This window comes from Neolamprologus multifasciatus, chromosome 5 (genome assembly GCF_963576455.1).
Source record: "Neolamprologus multifasciatus chromosome 5, fNeoMul1.2, whole genome shotgun sequence".
Lineage (NCBI taxonomy): Eukaryota > Metazoa > Chordata > Actinopteri > Cichliformes > Cichlidae > Neolamprologus > Neolamprologus multifasciatus.
In genome coordinates, this window is record NC_140443.1 from 29,949,716 (window position 1) to 29,972,895 (window position 23,180).

General features: G+C 42.4%; 1 protein-coding gene across 4 annotated transcripts in view; it reads left to right on the forward strand.

Moving 5' to 3' along the window:
- Positions 1-23,180, forward strand: part of ndrg3a (ndrg family member 3a) — a 33,844-nt gene that overhangs the window by 6,519 nt on the left and 4,145 nt on the right. For 2 of the 4 annotated variants that reach the window (XM_085161301.1, XM_085161302.1), the window contains exons 2-9: positions 10,969-11,050; positions 13,144-13,176; positions 19,952-20,057; positions 20,173-20,293; positions 20,536-20,598; positions 20,699-20,759; positions 21,704-21,790; positions 22,957-23,013. In XM_085161301.1, the coding sequence (XP_085017427.1) occupies positions 10,994-11,050; positions 13,144-13,176; positions 19,952-20,057; positions 20,173-20,293; positions 20,536-20,598; positions 20,699-20,759; positions 21,704-21,790; positions 22,957-23,013 (585 nt within the window). In that variant the 5' untranslated portion in view covers positions 10,969-10,993. The other 2 variants (XM_085161303.1, XM_085161304.1) reach the window with 2 other exon arrangements.

Here is a 23,180-nt window from a genome sequence, read left to right on the forward strand (position 1 = left end):
TCTTCATGTAAGACGTAAAACATGCTGATTATGCCAGTAGATGTGCTGTTATGAATCAAATCTGCCAGATGGTGCTCTTCAATCTCATAAGACAATTAGCAGGTAAAGTGGCCTCCTTAAGGAATCCTTTAAAAGCACTCGCTGAGTAATACGATGGTTTCTTGCACTTAGCTACTCTACAGGATTAGACATGTGCATAAGTGTCCATGCTGGTGATAGACTTATTAATCGGTCCAGTTAATTATCGCAGCCTTCCCCGTGTCAGTTTCGCCATTCGATGGACAGGTGTAAATACCAAGCTTTCAAAGTGCAATATATCTTTTTGCTCACCTTCTTTTTTTTTTTTAACACATACAATACATATACATATATTTACTGTAAAGTTAGGCAATACGTTGAGATTTTTCAAGTGGTCACAGCCATATCAACTGGGAATTGCCATTAAGTTATCAGATAGTGATCACTCTTAGCCTCGTGGCTCGGAAATTTGTCAGACACCACAATGGAGGCTTCAGGCTTTATGCTACTAATGCTAAACTCTTCTAGGCTCTTTTTAAAAAAATAAGATCTCATATCGCTCATATCGTGAGATACTGTTACAGATCTTAGGTGATGCTGGAGTGCTCAGTTTCACAGCACTTTGCGTTATGGTTGCCAACACAGATGTAAGACGCACAAAGGAGAGAGCGGAATAAGAACATCTAGAAACGTAACATGCGCCTACACTGCTTTGCATCTTATCTGCTATAAACGTCAACGTTTTGTCTCCTTATTAATAATTGGGGGAAAAAATGCTCAGCAATAATATAAGCATCTGTATTTGAGTGTTCCTCGAATCAGATATTGGTTTGTGTGCTTTTAGTTTTGTGATTCATATGTTTGTTTCTTTTACATGAAGAATAATATACTAAATAATTTACCAATGGTATATTATGTTAGCTATAATATAAAATCAGCTGTAGTCATCATACTAGAGCTCACCTCGTTTTTGCCAACATAGTGTCCGTGCTGGTGGGGCATGGGGTTAATGTGCTCTCATTAAGGTAGTGCTTTGTGGCCTGTTTAGTGCTCCTGCTGCTGGGGAGACAGTCTGTCTCTTTGATACCTTTGTCTGTAGGCTTATAGCTGTGCTAAGCAGTTTAATGTCATTTACATGTGTATTATATATCATTTTCATTGGCTCTTATCTCAGTGAACACACTCCCCACATGCAGCTGTTGGCTATTGAAGTAGCTTTACCACTATAGTGTCTTTCATGCCAGTGAAGCCCTGCTAAACTGGATTGTGTGTTAGTGTTTTTTAAGTATGCAAGCTTTTAGTTGTCTGAAATTGCGTGAGTGTAAATAGGTGTGTTTACCTTTTTACAGAAATCTGTCAGTTGAAGAGGGCCCTCGATTTTTGGCAGGCAGATGAGTGCACTGACTACAGTGTCGCCAAAGCTTTTTATCACAGACAGCGATATTATGTTCATCGAGAGTGAACATAACTGGTCAGAGGACAAGGTCGTGAGTCTTCTGTGGACATATTCTGTCTGGTGAATAGGTCTTAAACCTTATTGCTCCTATGTGTGTAATGTCCCGTGAGCCCTCCAAGTACAGCCTCTGCAACATTTTTATCACTTGCATTTTGAGTAATGACTGTCCGGAGGCACAGGATATTAAATGTAGTAATTACTGAGTCAGTGCGCCTTCAGATTCCTTTCTCAAAGAGGGGTGAGTCAATTATAGTAATGCAGCTTTTAGCTTTTATTAGACCTTTTTAGTCCTAGAAGGATCAAACAAGGAGGTGGTAGATTTGTTTGTCTTATTAACTGTCCTGAAATTACGGAAGCGTAGAGCTGTCACCCAGGCAAAAGAAAAATACAAGTGTATCACGTTATAACGTGAAAAGTTTATTGTTCTAACAAGATACTTTTCCTGTTTGTACAATATACTTTTCACGTTTGAACAACATAATATCACGTTATTACAATATATACAATTATCACGTTCGTACAATATAATTATCACGTTCGTACAATATAATTATCACGTTCGTACAATATAATTATTGTACTTTTCACGTTATAACGTGATACACTTGTATTTTTCTTTTGCCTGGGTGGCAGCTCTACACTTCCGTATGAAATAGCTTCTCTCTGGCAGGCTTTCCCATGCAGTGATCATCTATGCATATTAGGGCTGCCACGATTAGTCGACTAGTTACGATTACGTCGACTATCAAAATCGTCGACGACTGATTTAATAGTCGTTTGAAGCTTTGTAAGATCACAAAAGACGCAGGAATAAGTAGTAGGATTTAAGAGTGTAATAACGGACTGAAACAGAAGATGGCAGCACTGCATGTACAAGGATGCCAGCTGCCGTTAAACCCCGAAGAAGAAGAAGAAACTGTGTTCCAGAATTCATAGTGCAGGCAGCCCAGCTCAGTTTCCAATATTGGCGGCAGCTAGTTAGTTTTAATATTACTCTTATTCTTTCTGGGTCACAAAATAAAGTTTAACATATTTTCAGGCGAGAATATAGCTGTGTAAACGTCAAATATCTGCTCAGTTTATCAAGACACCACATATTTTCAAAAGCGCTCCAACGTTTTCGGAGACGTCTGTTACCCACTAGCTCGATAGCTAGCTGGGGGCTAGGCTCACTAGAGCACGTGAGAACACCGGACTCCCGGCAAATCGTTTTCAAACCCACCGCTGTCTTTCGCTACTCAGGTTAAACATATATAAGTCACAGTCACTTAGATAACTTAAAAATGTTATTGTTTGGCTTTTTTTCAGTGTTTTATTTGTTCCTGAGTAAATCGGTTTGGCTGAGATTAAAGTTATAGTTTTTACACAGCTGAATAAACGTCAAGCAGACAGCTGATTATCAGAAGTGTGAGATGCTCGAGAATATACTCCGGTGTCCTGTTATATTTTAGGTAGCAAGGAGTTTATTAAACTTCACCAAAACAACCTGCAAATTTCATTAAAATGTAATAAACTATCATCTTTTCTTTATTTTTAGTTAGCACATACCTTAAACACTTAAAGCTGTAAGCTAATGATAGTTATATAAGAGCAGATGCTGCTGATGCAAAAAGCTGTACGTTTTACGTCCAATGGATGATGATCTGAGTCGACTAGTCTCTAGTCGACTAATCGCAAAAATAATCGGTGACTAGTCGACTATCAAAATAATCGTTTGTGGCAGCCCTAATGCATATTGGCGTGTATTCATTTATTACAGAGCCTAAGCCATTGTTTAGAAGTTTAATGTCAAAACCAGCTGTGGGTGTTGCCCCACATTTGGGATTTTGGATAAAAATATACCTTTTCAACTGAATCCTGAGAAAAATGTCAGCAACATGTCTCATTATAGTATTTTTCTCATGTTGTCAAAAGAAGAAAAACTCTTCTGCCAGCTTTTATCAGGAGAATAATAGAAGCTGTAAGGAGGATGATGGAGCCTCAGGAGAGCAAGCTGTCATTTAATTACGCAGACATGAACCACGGGGAGCTGCGTGCGAGTGCGCGTGCATGCCAGTGTGTGCCGTGTGTCTGTGCTCGTTCATCTGTGTGGGTTTGCTGACAGTATCTGCAGGAGATGCTTCATGTTATAGGTCAGCTTTTCCCACAGTGGAGAACAAAACATCTCAGACTCCAGATCGGATTTCCTCCCAGGTATTATCTCTCTCGGTTTAAATTCTTTCTGTCAGTTACATTGTTAGTGACCTAACAAGGGGACTAGGCTGGGAGGGGGGAGGGGGGGGTGTGTCTAAAATGCAAAACGAATGGATTTTTCCTCTAATTCTCTTACCAAATGACCCCAGTTAGAGCAATAATCTGCAACTGAGCCTTGTCACAGCCCATTAGCTTTACTCCGGTGCGGATTGTCGCCTCTAAAGACTCAGAACTATAAACACCGGCTTTGCCTGTTTACGAAAAGTGAGGATAAGGAAATTTCTAGTAACTGTACACTAGAAAGATTCCACTTGAATAGGGCATCACTGCACCAGTGCCCGGATTAGGCGAAGTTGTTTACACAAATTTGTGCTTACCCCGAAATTGAAAACAGAGGAGCAGACATGGATGTCGGGCTCTCTGAATGGCTGGCAGGAGGCTAGTGGAATTTGTGCTAGCCTGTTTTCTATTGTGATGTGAAGATCGCTGAAGTGTTGAATGAGGACAGAAGTTTTAGTTGAGGACAGACATGCTTGTGTTCCTCTGTGATTGTAACATTTTGGCAGATGTGCAGATAAGTCTGCGTCCTCAGTGGAAGTGAGTTGGTCATAGGCCCAAGTCAAGAACGAGATATTCCGTTGGATGCTGCCCTGAAGCCCGTTAACATTCCAGTAACCAAACTGGGTTATTTATTAGATAATAAAATATCCTTAAATTTTCCCCAAAGGTTGGGACATTTTGTGTTATAGCGGCTAAAATATTAAAGGATCATTCTCTGTCAGTTTATCTAATGCTTCCCACTTAATTCCAATTGTACTGTTCCCATGGATTTTTTTTTTTTTTTACGAACATTTCTAATTGTAAGTTTTTGGGAATGACACTGAAGGCTAAACGGACCTGTAACAACAACGTTTAAATAGAGTAACTAGATGCAATATGACAAAAAAGAAGGTAAAAATTACAGAAAAAGAGCACAATTAAATAGAAAATACCAAATAGTGAAATAACTTTTAAAAAGCTCAATAAATTAAATCTGCATATATTGGAGCCAAGTAAAGATGTGAAAAAATAAATAGAGGTGAGGTGTTAGGAGTTTCTGTATCTGTCCTTTTCAGACACTGCCTGTCTGAAAAGATCACGTGGTTCAGAGGTTTTCCTTTTATTATCTATAACTTTTGGCCACAGCCACAGGACTGGCCTGCCTGGGACTACACCACATTTAATTTCCAAAGAGTGCAGTCCCTCCACAGTAAATACCCATCACATGCAAAAAGTCCTAGAGCCAGATATGGTTACACTGTGGTTAGGGAACTGTGAGTGTAGTCTCATTTGCAACACAATATGCAACACAATATAATTACACAGTGTTCCTGGGTCTTAGTCAGCTCGCCAGGCGCGTCCATCTTATTGTCCAAGGACCTCACATAACCCCATGATGATTGCTGGAATGGCTCCGGCTCTGAACCCCCATCATCACCTCTGCAGCTCCTCCAGGATTACAGGCCTCGCTCTGGGCAGTCGAGCTGTCAGCACGATCAGATCAGTAAACTTGGGAAACTAAAAGTAGCCATTTCACTTTAGAATAAAAATGCTGAGAGCAAAAGAAGAAGAAGCTTTATCGAGGAATAAAGTCAATACAATTTTAATAAAATCCAAACGACAAAAACTGCCACTCAAAACAGCACCAGGGGAAGGAGAAATGAGCCCAGACATATGTTTATACATGCCATGATATTTGTTTTTACCATGGAAGTGTTTCTGCTTCTTCATCTTCTTTTTTTTCTTTTTTTTTTTACCAGGATCTGGCCCACTGGAAAGTTGTGTGGGCCCAGGAAATATATGTATGATTTTAAAATTATAAGCTTACATTTTATTATCATTTTCACCTTTATTGAACAGTGAAGAGACCATAGGGGAAGACACAGGAAAGTTTTTCAGGCCAGATTTAAACTCGAGCTGCTGCCTTTCAGTCATGTGGCACATGGTCACCTGCACACACAGCGGGCGCCCGTAAATTTCCATTTCTAATCCCTGACTTTAGTCTGTCATTTCACTCACTAAATTAGCTTAGTTTCTTGAGGATTAAGGTGAGACTTATAGGGGATCTGACGGCTTTGCTGAACTGTCCCTCTTGTTCTGTGTGAAATGATGTGTGGTCATAAAAAATCAAAACGCACCCGAGTTCACCAAAGACCTTAAATTCTCACAGAGAGCGAGCTGACCTGTCAAGCATCATCAGTTTAGAAATGCGCTGTTCTATGGAGGATACAGTTCCTGCACAGAGCTTTAGTGTGATCCACCACTACTCTTTGCAAATTTTGACCAGTGTCTCAAGTCATTTTAATTTTTTTATTTTTTTTTTTGTGCAAGCTGAAAACTTTTGCAGCACCGACTTTCAGAGGATCAAAACACGAAAATAAATATTCGCTGCTTTTAAGCAAGAATCCCTTTTACATACCACAGAAAACAAACTTCAAATGAATTTAGATCAGCCGAAGAGGAGAGTTTGAAGTTAAAGTCATTAAGATAAATAAACCATAAGGATTCTGAATTTTGTGTGTGGTAGGGCAAAGTGACACATTACCAATGACTAAGATGCTTTTTGTACTGTTGAAGTGAAATGCTTAAAATGTGTAGAACTGTAAATCAGAAGCAATGCAGAAGAACTGAAACTTTTTTTGTAGTTTTCTATATAAAAATTAAATTTAAAACCATGTTCGTAACATTTTGTGCACTTTGGTTTTTTTAATTGGTTTTCTTGGGGGCTGTTAATTAGTCCTTCATTTGAACCCCACCGTCATTGCCGTAATTCTCTTCCCTCCGTGCCGGATGACAGTGAGTCGATAGGATTTCATTGTTTATCGCCATAGCAGTACACCTGATGGCTGAGTCAGGGTCTTCGTAGCCCTGGAGGCACGTTAATATGAGGTCACTGTGCTGATATTCAGCACGAAAGCAGAGAGGCCAGAGTCAAAGTGCGGCCATGACGTAAACAAGTAAATCTGAAGTCACTGTTGCCATGGTGAAAAAGGGCGAAGTTAAGGGGTGGCACAGCTGGGCTTTCAGTTGCCCATCACATCGCCTGCAAACAGTTCCTGATGGCCCAAGGTGTGATGGAGATGAGCAGAAAATGGAAAAGATAGAGAGATTGCAGAGAAGGAGAGGATGAGGGAGTGAGGAAAAAGTGGGAGGAGGGGGATTTGCTCATCAATCACTCAGGGATGCCTGCTGACATGGCCGCTACAGGACTCCTTTTGTTGGCAAAGACGAGGTATATCTCAAGGAAGTGTTTGGCATGCGCCACTGTGTCCACACACGGATGTATTCAGGCGCCTGCGTCTCACTGTTAAAGCAAAGACTGGCTCTGTCTCTGCTTAAAGCTCAGGATGTTCTGTGTGAGGTAGGCAGGAGTGCTTGCCAGCAGAAGAACGGGGAGGAGGGGGGGCGATGGTAAATGAGTTATCCCTTTATTAAACTGACAGATTTCAGCATGTCTTTGCAATTCTTCCAATAAAGTCATTTTGCCAGAATTGGAAGACCTCCTGGTCTCTCAGAGACACTGCTGACTCTAGAATGTAATGAAAGATGACCTTTTCAGTGTAGAAAGAGCCTCATGTGGGTTTTCTCTCGACACACTTTCTGCAGGATCCTCTGTTGCCTGCTCCTTCCCTCGTTGTGTGAGCTGATATTTATCCTTGGCGATGAGGCTCTCCTAAAAGCAACACGCTTTTGCAGGAGAAAGAACCTGAAGAGCACAGATGTGGGAAATTAAAGTGTGAGATCCAGGATGTAATCTGGTGTTACTCGTATTAATGCAGGTGGAGCTGAGTAAAACAGAACCTGGTATTAGAGAGAATTTGTTTGTGAGTGATCGGTTACAACAGATGGTAATACTGTTAAGGCAGAAAGATCTTGTTCCATATCAGCACTTTGAATCCTTCCCCCATCCTCCTCCACATCCATGGTGCGGTGTGAATGTGGGACAAACCTTGCAAGCTGCAAAGTGAATTTCCCTGCTGTAGCCTGGGAATCATTTCCTGTTACAGTTATAGAATTCTTTGCTATCATCGAGATAACATGTATGTGTTACACTCGAGCATTGTTCCACGGCACTGAAGGAAATGATGCTCAAAACGTGTTTCGGCAGCTCTCATTTCTACCATTATCTATTCCCCTTGTTTCTTTGCCTTACATCTGTCCCGTGGGTCTATCCCAGTTTAGAATAAACATCAGCAACCAGCTTTGTCTCTATGGCAACAGCTGTAGATGCTGAATGGTAGCTCAGACATAGAGTAGGCAGGAAAAGGGTGGCGAAAGCAGTGGATGTTTCTAAATGTGATCTGGTGCTCTTTACCTGCATTGTTACAAGGGGCTATGAGACCAGCAGAGCTGCTTTGGGATACAGCTAGTCTGTACCCAATTTACAGTCACATGATATGTAACATTTCCGGCTTCATCAGTCTGATAAATGATGGCATTTTGTCATTTAGATGAGGTCGACTTAGCGTTACGTTAGTGTTCCTCTCTGCTTCATTCACATATATCCACAACAGTGACAGAGTGAGGCAGGTAACCCTCGTGACATTGTGAGTTTTCCTGCCTCGGCTTCTATATTTAGGAAGTCACCTCGATAACAGAGAAGCTACTTGCTCACCTTTGTGAATTGAGGAAGTCAGTGATCAAATCTTTCACACCTTGTTGATGTTGCACTATGCCATGTGCAGAAATACGTCCGACTCTCTCACTCTGCTTTTGTCACGGTTTGCCAGGGCAAGCCGTGGGGAATGTTGGAGAAAGGACCCAAACGCTGGACTTAGTGCAATGAACAGTGCATTTATTTACAGTGGGGGTAAATGTACACCACACAATAAGTCTCCAGAGTGCTCCCTCAACTCCTGTGTCGTGCCTTCTCCCAAGTGCTGGTATTCTGTGCTCTCTGCTCCTGTGCCTACGCACACCCCGTGCGTCCTGCAGTCCCGTGTTCCGCTCTCCTGAGGAAAAAACAACAGACGCAGCCCTTATGGCACCACTCCAGCAGGCATACACTTAACAGTACTTGAGACACTGACATGGAGTCTAACTCAACGATCCTGCGCCGGAGGAAGCTCCATCGCTCTGTTAAGTAGCTCCCCCGATGAGCCTGATCAGAAGCAGGTGTGTGGGAACCTAGGCGTGACCAGCAGCTGGCAGGGCCACACCCATCAGGCCTGCAGGTGGCTGTCCTTCATCCTCCAGCCACACACACACGTACACACACCCGCATGGAACACAAGAGCACAGTGCAGCAAACACACATCCGATAATAATAATAATAATAATAATAATATTATTATTATTATTATTATTATTATTATTATTATTGGATGTGAACACACCGTTCACGGACCCCGAGTCCCCGGAACCGGGTCCGTGACAGCTTTGTGATGCTCTCAGTAAGTGAAGTAAGCATGTAAAGGAAAACATAGAAAAAAAGACTTCTAAAAACAGCTGGAAGCAACAAACTGACTTCTGCTATTGTTAATGTTCTGGCAATATTTTGATTGTAAAGTTGTTAGCGATCAATTGTTTTAACCTGACCCATCACAGCCATACTCAGTAAAAATGTTAGTGTACCTATTTTTCTTTCTCCTGTCGTGGCTGTTTAGGACATTTTACAAAGCGATGATGAGCTGAGCAACTGAAGATTCAGTGTGTGAGCCTGCCTTGGTATAATATGCAATCAGAGCTGCTGTGCTGTTTTGAAGGTGACATGTATATGCTACTGGGTCCAAGCTTATACAGGAAAGCGCAAATTCAAATACTGTGAGATTAATGAACAGTGCATGTCTAAGAGAGGCTGATTTTTGTGCAACGCCAGGTGGCACAAAGCAAGTCGCTCACAAGAATGGCGTAGAGCATTTGAGCAGTTTTCAAGATAAAAGCAAGCGTTCTGCTTCTGTAATATTGCTGGTGTAGAGGATAGAAGGCGGTGAGGTCAGTGGGGTTAGGCTATGAAAGCCACCCAGTCAGCCTGTCCGTTTAAGCTTGCCTTGACCCCCGTCGCACTAAACACTTCAATTACCCCACTAGCCAGCTACAAATAAAGCAGGTCTTTGCCTCCTTCCTTTCTGTGACGGCCTGAGGAAGTATTGGATTGATCCGACCAATACACCCAATCTGCTCAAGCATGCAGAATATTTGTTTTTCTTCTTTTCCTTGTTCACTTGTCTAAATATTATTTAGTTCCACTCCCGAGCCGGATTTGTCAGAAGGGATTTTGCCTGGCATGTTTTCACTCCCCATTTACTGATCGCTGAGTCCTTCCAATCCTGGATGTTTCCACATATTTTTTTCTTTCTCTGAACTGTTTTTTTATGTAATTTGAGGATTGTGCTCACTTGCTGCCATCTGCTTCCCTGGCTTTTTCCCATGCAATTTAAAATTTGTTATTAGTCCAGTACGACCCCTGAGCCGATTCATGCATCAGCAGGCAGATGTGGGTTTAGACCTTTGTCAGGCAATTGCAGGGTGAAACTGCTGGTAAAACAAACATGGCGTGACGTCATCTATTCTGGTGTCTCCTGCTGGAACTTGGCTGTTTGACTCTTCTCTAACCAATTGAAGGTTATCTGATACCAGCAGCTCAATGTCATTCCAAGGGGGGTTGGCTTGGATTCAGGAAGTGATTAAAAGGTAGCAGTTGGCCGGTCTTCCATCCAATTGCATTTGCCTACACGTCTTGCTTGTTTCTCCTAGCATAGTGTGTGTTTGTTCTTTTAATGCCGTCCATCTATAGAAAGGCTGTCTGCTGTGGTTTTAGCTTGCCGGTTGTAAGCATTGACCTAGAAGAGTTAGAGCCTCCATCTGCTGCTATGTGCAACATGAGCCACGCTTCTAGGAACGGCTAAGTAATTCAATGCTACTTCCTGTCCTCACCTTGTGCAAACAGGGGGGCAAAATAGGTAACATTTCAGGGAAAGTGGGGGAGGGCGACACTTCTGTGTCAGGATTCTTGTTCAGTAATTACGAGCAGGGACAAACGGCTGGCTTCAAGGGGAAAACAAATGAGGTGGCCTTCAGGACTTTTTGTTAAATCTGGCCTGATACATATTTGCGTTTGCTCACTACCTGTGTGGAGCAGAAATGAGGCCCTTTGGCCTCTGTGTCTGACTCTTATAACCGCACAAGTATCACAGCGCTAGTGTGAATTTTAAAAAGGCAAGATAGAAAGATGGACATCTTTTAATCTGAGATTTTAAGTGTCTTTGGGAGCATGTGGTCCTCCTCCTGATGAAAAATTTTCGTTTTTCCTTCTTGGACAGTGGTTTCGAGTGATCCAACAGGAAGATGGATGAGCTCCAGGATGTACAGCTGACTGAGATCAAGCCGCTGCTGACCAATAAGGTGAGTTGCAGCGAGAACAAGGTGATGACAAGCTGCAGAGGCAACAACATTAATTTTTTGTAACCATACACATAAAATGAACAGATGTGTTGTCTCCTAAAAATGAATAAGCACCCACTACAGCACTCCCAGGAAAATACATACACTAATACACTAGTCATGCATGCTCTGCAGTGCCGTTCATCAAAGTGAATTATTCATATATGCTCAAGTGTAAAGGGAATGGGGGGGGGCGGCAAAAGGGGTTGTAGATAGAATGAAGCAATGAGAGAATAACAGAGGCAGAGAAAACAGTCTGGCAAGGAGGTAAAGAGATCAAAGGAAAAGCTAAAAGAAACTCATCTCTTTTATTTTTGGAGCTTGAAAGTTTGCAGCGAGTGAGGGACAATAAAAGCAGAAAGAGACAAGAACCGCTACCTGTCTTTCCTTCTTCCCGCCTTCATTCTCAACACCTGATTAACTGATTAGAACAATAACGATGACGATGTGTCTGTTTTGTTCTGTACCCCGATCACTGACACAGTCAGGAGCATATCGTGCCTCAGAGGGAGGAGTGTGTGATTATGTATCGGCTCTTAGGGGATTGCGTCACCTCAGGGGTGGATTTGAAGAGTGAGAACATTTCTCTGAGTGTGCTCTATGCCACTTAAGGTAAATGTATCATTTTAGAAGACAGAGTGGGGAAAATGCATCATGGAAATCATTGAAATAGAGGAGACTGGCACTGACCTCTCACTCCACCTAGTGGTCAGCTCATTAAACAGATGAGTTTTCAAAGTGGATTGAGATGATGTTGATGATGTGATAACAATGATGAAGGAGGATTCTCATTTCTGTAAAAGTGGTGGAAACTGGTTCTGACTGCCAACTGATAATTTCTTATTACACTGGTCAAGCTCAGAGCACCTAGGTAGCCAGCGAAGGTTATAAATATATCCTGTTATTTAGTATGGCATTAAAGTGCCTTTAATAAAAGCAAAACAGGCCTATTAGGTGAAATGAGGAAACCTGATAATTAGTTTTGTATCTAGCACACTAGTGGGGAAAAGAATAGAGACACATTCAATAGGCCAAAACAAAAATTTGTTTTTGGCCAATCACAGTGTAGTTCATATCTGAGTTTTCTTTAAGGTCTGATATTTATAAGGAGACCAAGCTGTCAGTATTTCCAGTTAACTTGTTAGATGTAAAAGAAATGGTTAAGCTGAGTGACTTGGACAAGACTTTTTTTCCCCCTTTGTCTTGTGGCACCACAGCTTTACTCAAGCTTTTACTGATTTTTAATATGTAGGTCGTGTCTATGGCACGCATAATCGGCTGCTGTTCATTTTAGCTCATCATTGTAACCATAGGAGCTTCATTGCACCGTCTCCCGTCCCAGACTATGTAGAAGAAGCTGTTTAAAAGTCTCTTTAATATGTTGAGTCACCTGACTGCATTCAAGATGCCCTGTAAAGTGTGATGATTGACATGGTGCAGTGAATCTATCCATATTTCTTTAACCACTCCAATAGAGATTTTGTAGTTCACCCAACATTAAAAATCAAAGCAACCCCATTTACTTGCATTACATTCATCACATCTCAACATTATTTCAGCATTTATTTACATTATAGTGGTGGATTTGTATCCAGATTTCTGCTGCACAGGCAGTTAGAAGAAGAAATGGACCGCTCTGTAGAAACCATCTCCATTTAAAAGCATGTACACCCCACTGGTCTCTCCTGCAACTCAATCCCAGTGGCATCTTTTCTGTGGTCGGCTGCCCACTCAGGCCTCAAACAACGCAAATTAACATAAAAACGTCAGAATTGTGCACCATCACATATATTATGTGAAGCAAAGGCTTTAGTTTCGATGCTGTTAAACTAAGGAGCTAATGACAAGTTATCAACAGCTCCGTGAGGAACTGCATGAATGTCATGGATATAAATGTAATCAGACATGGGTTATTGCCATTTTGTCTGCACACATGTATACATCCTGCACCGCACTGCCATCCATCTGGTGGAGTTACACAAACACATTAAAAGTGATTACCAGCTTTAGCATACTACGCTACATTTAACTCTCCTCTTTTCCTTTTCATGCAGAATGCACGCAACTTTCAGGATTTTGACTGCCAGGTAAGTGTAGCTCTCTGCTCCCACTGTTAATTTAGCATTATGATTCATTCTCAGCTCCACACTGCTGAACCCATGCATTCTTCGTACATCCGAGCACCGTTACTCAGTAATAACACGCACATTTATGAATGCCTAATGCAGGTGAAAGGCGTGTTTGGTCCAACTTGCTCTCTGCGTTTACTCTTGACACCACTGACTGTGACAGAAAGGAAAAACCAGTAGTTATATGCTCACCTGATTAAAATGTTGCTGCTTTTGCTAATGTGCATCTATTTCTTTGGAGGCAAGTGTAGTGATCATTTGCAAATGAGGACCTTTTTAAAAAATTTGAATAGTGCTTTGGCTTTGTGCTAATGACTGAGAAAGCACACTCACTTGATTCTTTGCATAAAGCAAAGATTATGTTAAATTCATATCAGGTTGTTTTTTTGAAGAATAAACAACTGTAGCACCTTCCTCGGTGTGAGTTTAGTGCCTGCCTTTTTTATTGTATTTCATTCATAGTCAAACCCCTTTATGTGATAATGTAAGAATAATTGTCATTCCAGAAGAAGAGTTATTAACCTTGAGGAAGCAGTTTTCCAGATCCCCCCCTTTTTTATGTCTTAGAATGAGGAGCGAGCTTGCCAGCCTTCCACCTCTTGGGCAGTTTGCTTTTTCTTGCAACGATTCTCCTGAAGGAGGAGGAGTCACGACGCTGGGGAAAGCTCTGTGCTGTGTTTTAATGGCCATCATGACTGCAAAGGGTTAAACCTTTCATCCCTAGCTCACTTTCTGCAGTCACGCCTCCTTCCAGCATCCCGGCAGAGCTAAATATAGCCGACGCAGGCGGGGGAAGAGAGTAAGCATGTTAGCCGGAGCAGGCAAGCTGCATGCTCTTTAGCATCCTGTCGGAACTATTATAAAGACATTCATGTGCGTACAATCCTGCAGTCAGTCAGCTGACAGTCACTCAGTCAGTCACTTTTTTGTGATTCCCTTTGACGTCATGCTGTTGTCAGTTACAGAGAGAATTGAACCTGAATCTGTCCCACTGGTGGTTTGACCTCATTTGCCTTTCAGCCATTACAACCTCACATGGTCACACTCAGGAAGCTCAGGGAGTTCACAGTGTAGTGGTTTTACACATTTGCCTAACTAGTGAAAAATTCCCAGTTTGATCCTGAGGAGATTGTTTTGGGAACAGTAACTGGTGTAAAAACTCTTCCAAATCAATCAAACCGCTGTGGCGACCCCCTGTGAATAAGGGAGCGGCTGAAGATGGGAAATTACTAAAAAGGGTGCTGATGATGGTCAATTCTCTTAAAAGATTTATAGTGTTAACAAACTGTGCTGGTGTTCCTCCTGGTTTGATAATCTGGCCATTTGGCAATAGACGTGATGGAGTAAATATCTTGTAAATATTTAGTATAACACTGAACCCGTCACGCAGCGTAAAACACTAAGATAAAAGGAGAACACGCCCTATACAAGACATCAGACCTTAGACGTCTGTGTGGGAGTTGTCCTGCCTGCCGCAACATCACTCTGAGCTGTGACATTCCAGCAGCTGGAGGATGAATCCAGCTGCTCTCTTCCTGCTGCTAAAGCTCCCACCACAGGCAGTCCACAGGTACTGCAGGAGTCGTGCCAGAGCTGTGCATACCTGCAGAGGAGGACAGTGGTGGTGGGGTGGAGTTAGGGAACCTAAAGGTTCAAACTGCTGCAGCTTTGTTTCTCTTACAATTTTCTGCTTATGCCAGGAAAGGGAGAGGAAGGTGTGTGACAGACTCCTCAAACTCATGGGTCCCAGAACGCTGAGTGACTTCACTGAAATGGCTGACTGTGCATTTCAAAAATAGTTTGTGTCATGGTGTTGCTGCAGTCTCGCACTGCTATGTTTTTAAGTCCGTTTTTTAAACTTTTGCTTAAGCTTTGTTTATTGTGTCTATATATGTATAGCGTTTTATATATTGTATGCAGCGTGTAGGTTTTTACATTTTAAGGGATGTGTTTACTTTTAAAATAGCAGTTTCTCTTTATAACCTTGCCTAACTTTATCATTATTTAGTCTGTGGCTTTTCAAATCCTCACTGTGTCATTATGCTCACTAGAGGGCGCCACGAGGCTGTTCCATAGCTCCAGACAAGTGACAAAAAAGTGGAAAAAAAGAACCTCAACTGTGTTGGTAACATGCTGAGCTGCCATGTGTTGCTAGAACAGCTTTCTCATCTAGTGTTGTGAAGATGACTGTGCAGAATGCTTTCTGATACACTGGTGGAGATCTTGTGGCTGTGTAGACTATAACATATGATTAACACGTTTGTCATAGTCATCAAACTGACCGTGTCACAGGTAAACAATGTTTTGAGCTGGCATATTTTAATATACAAAAATTGGTTCAAATCAAACCCTACTTTCTGGAAATAATGCAATTAAACTAATCTCTGCAGATCATAGTGTCACTGTGCGTCTGTATGACTCCTCAGGCTGCAGGGGGCTGTGCTGAGGCACATGATGATTCAGTGCATGAAATGACTACATGTGTTTCGCTGGCACCCTCTGTGGGTTAAGAAAGGAAATAAATCAGAGAAACTGGTCTACAGCCAAACATGCTGCTATATGATTAACCAATAAAGAGACCCTGGTCCTTATAATCTCACAAACTCTGTGTGTCTACATGTTTTCCATTGGCTGCACTAAGCACCCCGTCAAAGGCGTGACACCCTGCACCGTTAGGAGTTGTACTGATGGTAGGAGAGTGAGAAGGAGAGAGCAATACACTATGTGGATCAAATGACTCAACAGCAAGTTTAGAGGACATAAATCCTGATCATGTCCTGTTTTGATAGTAAGGGGAAAAGGTGGCTTGCTATCTTTTGCTCGTAAGCCTGGAACACGAGGAGAGTCATTAGCCAAAGCTCAGTGTTAGAGTCACTACTTGACAGTCATTTACATGATTAAGTGGTGCCTTGAATGAGCCAACATCCGCAGCAAAGCTATTGCTATTGTAAGCCCTCCTGCTGTGTTATACACTAGTCCACTCTTGCTGTGAGCTGGCTCTGATTATATCCACTCACACGGAGATATTTCAGGGTTCTAAAGCCATTCGGATGAAATGTGATGCAAAAATAAATGTGGATACGGTGCTTAGCGACGAGCAGCCATTTTGCTGATGCAAAAAACAGCCCAGGGCGAGCCGTCAAAGTCAGCCTCCTCTCCTCATCAATAAGACAGCGTGACGTCAGCAGCCTGCACATTTTCCTGGACTGCATTCTTTGTACCCCATCACCCCGCTTCCATTCCCCCCTCCTCCTTTCCTTTTTTCCTCCAAACCCCACCCTCTGCCTCTACCCACCTGACCCTCCGCAATCCAATTAGAAGAACCAGTGACTGGATGTATGGACGCACTGTGACTACCAAGCACAAACTGCAGTCTCACTCTCCTCCCCCTCTGTCTTTTTCCTGCTCTCTTTCCCACCTCTTGTTTCCGTCGCTCCCTCTCTCTTGTTCTCTCTGCATCGTATCCATCCCCCACCGCCTCCTTCTGCTTTCATTCAGGTTATTTTTCCTTCTCCTCCTCACTCCATCTGCTGTGTCTTTCTCCTCCCTCTCTTCCTTCCTTGTCGCTACAGCTCTAGCTGCCTCACCCTACATCCCTCCCTTCCTACCAACGCTCCCTCCCTCCTCCTGCTCCTTTTTGAGGGCTTCAAAGCTGCCCAGCGCACACTCACACATAGCATTACACCACTCCTCTCCTGTGTGGGAAAACCATGTCAGCTATTCTGGACCTGGACCAGATTGCATGCGCTGGAAATGAAGTGGTGAGTGACAAACGTGTCTCGCCTGACTCGACACACCTGGCTCTGTCCGTGCTTCAAGGAGGTTCTGGTTCAGATTAGGGGTGTTGTGGTGCTGTTTCTCCAAAGACATGCCGATAGCAGCTGGCTAAACGAAGGGAATAGCTCTGGGGTCTGGCTTTGATGGGACTCGTGCTCTCTGGGCAGCTGCTGGTATGGGGTGACCATTTGTTCAGTGTGTGCGTGTGCGTATGTGCGCGCAACTACAGGTCACACAGCGTCCATATGTGCAGCCTGCACAGTCTAAAGCTGCTCAGGGTGCAGTTGTGCATTTTAATGTGATGATATGAAAGATGCTTGTGTTGTGCTCAAGTGTTTTAGGATGTGCAACTGCTTCATCCTGTGGATGTGCGCCTGTCAATATCCATCAGCTGGTTACTGTGTGTGTAATGACCCTGTGGATCTCACATGTTTGTTTCTGCATGTCTTCATCATGTCTTGTCCGGCACTGAGTGAATTGCTGTAGATTTTTTGCAGGTGTGCATTGTGCTCTTTTTTTCTGTTATCACAGGGAGGTCACTCACCACCCACCCCACACACCGTGGCAAGAAACCACCAAAGCCACTGTAGCGGGTTGTTCCTTCCCCGCAGAGACCTTGAGTTTGTTGTATCAGCCCACTGCTTTGATGGCACACACACTTACTGTGTGTGCTGTAGGTGGGGAGGGTCGTGTCAGTGTCAGAAATGGATGAGGTTGGCCTGTACCCGAGATGATCCCGGGCTCTGTCCACCTGCATGTGTGCACTTAAGTCATTTACAGACTGCTTGGTGTTTCCGCCCAGTAATGCTGCTCCCAGTGGTGATTGATGCCTCTCCTGGCAGGGTGGAGTAAACTGAGAGGAGGGATTGATAGGCAGTGGATTGCGGGAAGAAGATCAGCATGACAAAGTGCTCTGTTGTTTTTTTTTTGTTTGTTTGTTTCTTTTTTTCATGTCACTCTCTCACTGTTTCTTTGAAAAATGAGTACTCACCCATTTGTGGCACCAGAAAAGTCCCTCTCCTCAAAGCATAAAACCTCTGCTCAGTATCCCCTTTTCACCTCCAACCCAGCCCAAATGCCTTTATGTACTTTTTGTCAAAATGCTAGCTATCATGAATGTATTAAAGTGGGGAAAAGGTTGATGCCATTGCAGTGCTCTCCTTCTTTTTCCCCTCTCTAGATGTCCAGCCTGTCTCTGTCACTCTTTGCTTTCATGCTCTATTTCCTCCCAGATTCCTCTGATTTCTCCCTCCGCTGGTTTACCTAACACATGTTAGGGTGCACGTATAGCACATAGACTCAACAGAATACCAGCATTTGAACAAAGTGCATTTATATTGTTTCTCAGAACAAAGCACTGAGTGTCCTTGACTCTGTCCTTGTTTAAAAAACCTTAAAGATTCTGCAGCAACACGGCCTTAGTGAGTGTTTTTTCACCTTTAACAGGTTGTTCTGTCACCTCACCAGACCGAGGTTACAGAATCGTTTCATTAAAAGCCTTTCGATGGGGGCAGAGCTTCCTGTCAGCAGATAGGCTTTCTTTAGGGTTTGTGCCATCTGAGAAATACAGGTTATAATGAGAAGCTGTTTTGTAGCTCGCTATCTTGAGCATCACTTTGTGGTGTTTTTGAATGCAGTTTTCATGTCTTGTGCGACAGGCTAATCTCTATAGCAACTCCCACTCAAAAGCAAATATCTCACGCTGTTGCTGACATGGTGAGTATTTTTTCTCTTATTATAGATGGCACCGAGATTACGCAGGGGAAAAACGGCAGTGTACAGTCAGTCACACTCCCCTCTTAGTCTGTCAGCCGTAACCTGTGTCTCTCTTCCACTCAGGCTCACTCTCTCTTTATTATTGATGACCAGTGGGCGTTCTGACGAGGCAAGCGGATGAGGCACCACCCGCTGTTCTGTGCAGCACAGACACCCTAGCGTGCATGCATGTGGCTAGAACGTGCACAGGGTAGTTTGCAGCTGCAGATCATGCTGATCTTGGGAGGTTTTGTGCATTGTAACATGATGATTCGGTGATTCTGGAGGAATCTGGGAAATGCATTTGCCTCTTCTTGTGTAGTTTATTATTTCTCTTAATGTCACTTCCTGCCCTGTTTTTGGAGCCTGTAAACAATATTAAGGCACTGTTGTTTTTGCTGTGTCATCTTTAAACAGTCTTTCTTTTTATCTTGATCATCTTTCTGGATCTTCCACACAGATTAAGTGCCAGATGAAAATATGTTGAAGCCTCTTAATGTTTTCCGTTGCAGAAGCGGTGTGTTTAAGGTACTCAAGCCCCCTGAGTGTTCGATCAAATTGTAAAGCAATAGAGAGAATGAAGCCAGTATGAACACTTTGAATTTTAATGGGTCTTTTTTTTGCAAAGACATTGAGTGAAGACAAATGATGCTGGCATTTTTGCAAAGTCATTCTTGTGAAAAGAACTGTGAGTTTCAGACCCTTGGATAGAAAGACTGTTTTCCTGAACTGGCCATTCAGTGCTTTGTTTGTTTGTCCGAGGGCACAGGGGATGTGAGCTGGCGACAAAAGGTTTATCCTCTGCATGCCCAATTCAAGATATAACCCAAATGTCTTGTTTGTTGTGGGTTGTTTACTTTAGTTTGTGTGTGGCTCCATGTTGGAGCTTTGATGCAGACTTCAATCAGTATGATAGAAATGGCTCGTTTTAGCTAAAATGTTGCCTTTATGTCTGCCTTTTGGGGAAATGAGACAGAAAGTGTCTTTGTTTTGTGTTTGGCAGAGATGAAAGAGAAAAATCCCATACAACAATTGTTCTTCTTTTATTCAGATGATTTTTGGACTCTCCTGGAGTTCTGGGGTAACGCTGTAACAGCTATAACAGAATTGTTGTCGTAGCGGTCATATGTGGAAGCTTTTTATCTTTCCACCTGTGTTAGTCCTGAACTTTTTTTTTTTTTTTCCTCCTCTTTGGCTACAGGAGCACGACATTGAAACGCCACATGGCGTTCTCCATGTGACAATGAGAGGCGTTCCAAAGGGCAACCGACCCATCATCCTCACCTATCACGACATCGGCCTCAACCGTGAGTCGGCCAAAAATAAGCTCATCAATATGCAGTGCTCTGTTCTTTGCACCTAACAAAGTCCGTTAACCCCTGCACTGTCACATTTTATGTCTACGTCTTTCCACCTTTCTAGACAAGTCTTGCTTCAACACCCTGTTTAACTACGAGGACATGCAGGAGATCACCCAGCACTTTGCTGTGGTTCACGTCGATGCGCCCGGCCAGCAGGAGGGAGCGCCTCCCTTTCCCAGCGGGTGAGTGTCAGACTGGTTTTGCACGCGCCGATGAACGCGTACATATTTATTCATATCAGTGCTGTTGAGAGAGTTCCAATCAATTTGTGTGCATAGACAGGAAAGTGAGCTGTTGGTTCATTTTCTAATTGAAGTGCAGTCATCATCCAGTCTGTTCCTGAAGTATTTAAACTTATGCATGAACTTGAAGGTAGCATTTTCCTTACTGCTCACATGGACTCACATGTGTCGCTCGTGCCCAGGTATCGCTATCCAACCATGGATGAGTTGGCCGAAATGCTGCCCTCTGTGTTGACTCAGCTGAAGTGAGTGTCCCCTGGCTGATAGCTAATTATTGATAAGATGATTTTGCCATAAATGAATTATTCATCTTCAGCCACGCACTAACTAGCAGTTTCTTTATAGGGTGAACAGCGTGATCGGCATCGGCGTGGGAGCAGGAGCGTATATCCTCACCCGCTTTGCAGTAAGTCCACAGCAGGACCACGGCGTGTAGACTCACCCATCCTTATATTTCTGTTCTTCCTTGCCCTTGATGTCTTTATTTGTGTGATTCTCTGTCTCGCCTGTAATAATTAAAGGTTTTCAGACCACACAGTTTGTCACACTGAACGTTAAAGCCTCCCATCAAGCCCACACAGGGCATCAGGTTCCTCTACAGTCTGCTAGATATGCCGCCATTCCCCAGGTGATGAATCACCTTGGTTAAATATCTCTCTCTCCATTGCTATTGCTTTGTTTCTGCATTCGGTACAGTGCAGCTAAAATAAGCACAAGCTAGCAGAAAGATCTCGAAGTGACATAGAGCAGTGAGGGAGCTCTAAAAAATGAATGATAAAAAGAGAGGATGGTAAAAGGGGAAGGTGTGGAAATGAGGAATTGTAGCGTTGGGCTCTCCGTGGACAGTCTGTTCTTATTTAGAATTAATGAGGAAAAATTGATTCTGAAACGCATTGCTTGCTTTAACTGGCTTGGAGAAAAATGTTTTCCCATGATGGATTTGCAGCAGATGCCGCTGCATTAGCATCGTGTTGATGAAGCAGCAGCCGCCGCCCTCTCATTGGATCTTAGATTTCCCCAGATACCCTCTTTTTGTCTACAGGAAGTTCTAAAGCTGTACCCCTTGATTTAGAAGTGGTTTGTGACTCCATCATCATTTAACAGAACAGACATGCTTCACTTTTAATCATGTTTTTGCTTCTTTAGAGGACACACAACATCATCAAAATGTTACCAATTTTTTGTTGTGAAGATGTAGCTCCTGGGAGAACATTCCCTTGTTCAGATGCTCAGATTAAACTACAATATGATTTAAAAATGATAAAGAGAAAGAAATGAATAAACAAAACAAATCACAGGGAGACATTTTTGTTAAAAAGCTCTCATCCTCGTGCATCTTTACTTTCACAGCTGAACAACCCGTCCCTCGTGGAGGGGCTGGTACTCATTAATGTCGACCCGTGTGCTGAAGGCTGGATTGACTGGGCTGCTTCAAAGGTCAGTATTTCCGCTTCATCGATGACCAGGATTTTCATCATATATGAAAAGAGAAAATTCTGCCTTCTGAAGACAGTACTAGTCAATACTAATCAACTACCTAGTTAAAAATTCTATAAAAGCTCACCCCTCTTTTAAAAAATCTGTTTATTTATCTACTAGATATAAAATGTCCACTGCGTTATTTATAATCTCTTGTTAGTGTTTAGTAAGTCCGCTATCTATCCAGGACTCCCTGCAAAACTAGTCTGTGCTCCATAAATTGATGTCAAGGTACTTTAGATTTTAGATGACTTCAGACATGTTGTGAAACTGTGTTTTACTGTCATAGTCTGGAAGCATCATTTTGCTTGTTGGAGCGGCAATGATAAACATGCATTTCTTATGGGAGAGGGGCTTAAATAATGTACACGCCATTTCATTTCAGTTTCCAGCCTTATATCATGTTGATGTTAATTAATTCTGGTGTTGATTTGCCTCCTTGTGTATCATGACCATGTTATTATTACTGTTATAAACTGGTGTTCGTGCTTTGGTTTCTTATTTAGTTAAAAAAGAGAAACAGTAAAATTACGTTTATTCAGCGTAAATATTAAATCTGATGAGAGAGAGAAATAAATATATATAACCCTTTTGGATTCGTTTGGTAATACTTTCTGTTTCTGTGTTGACCACAATCAGATCTATCTAATTAAACAAAACCTTTCTGTGAGTTTTTATGTTCATCTTGAATAATTGGCTTAAAGAACAAACACTGTGTTTACTATGGTACTCTTGCTGTGTATATTCAACAAGGTTGTATGAGGAAAACATTCTTTACTGTGATAATAATATGATGTGCCGTTTCTGCCATATACATTTAAAACATCACACTTTTATGAGATGTTATTAATGTCTGAAACATGGCAAAGAGGAAAAGTCCTGAGCAATTTCTTCCATTTACGAAGTTTATAGCACTCAAGAGTTATAAAATGCAGGTATACCAGCTGACATAGATATACCAGTGAATCTAGGGACTGTGCATTTATAGTAGCAGTAGATCACTTCACAATCATAAAACTGGAAGATGTCTATGTCAGTTTATTTACTTTTAATTAGTCCACTCTCCAGAAATAAATCAGATCTTGTTAGTATCTTACCGTGGCTTGTCTTTCTCTTGTGTGCAGCTTTCTGGATGGACCAGTAACTTGGTGGATATCGTCATGGCTCACCACTTCAGCACTGTGAGTCTCACTTATTGCTATGTAGTTCTCCTGACCTTTTCTCATTGAAGCTGTGAAACAGCAGCTGAACCTCTGGAGGCTTTCTTTTCAAATTTCCCTCGACACTTGTTTCTCAGACATTTGCTAATTATTTTATCTGTGTCCTCTCAGTTATAGAAACTAGTAGA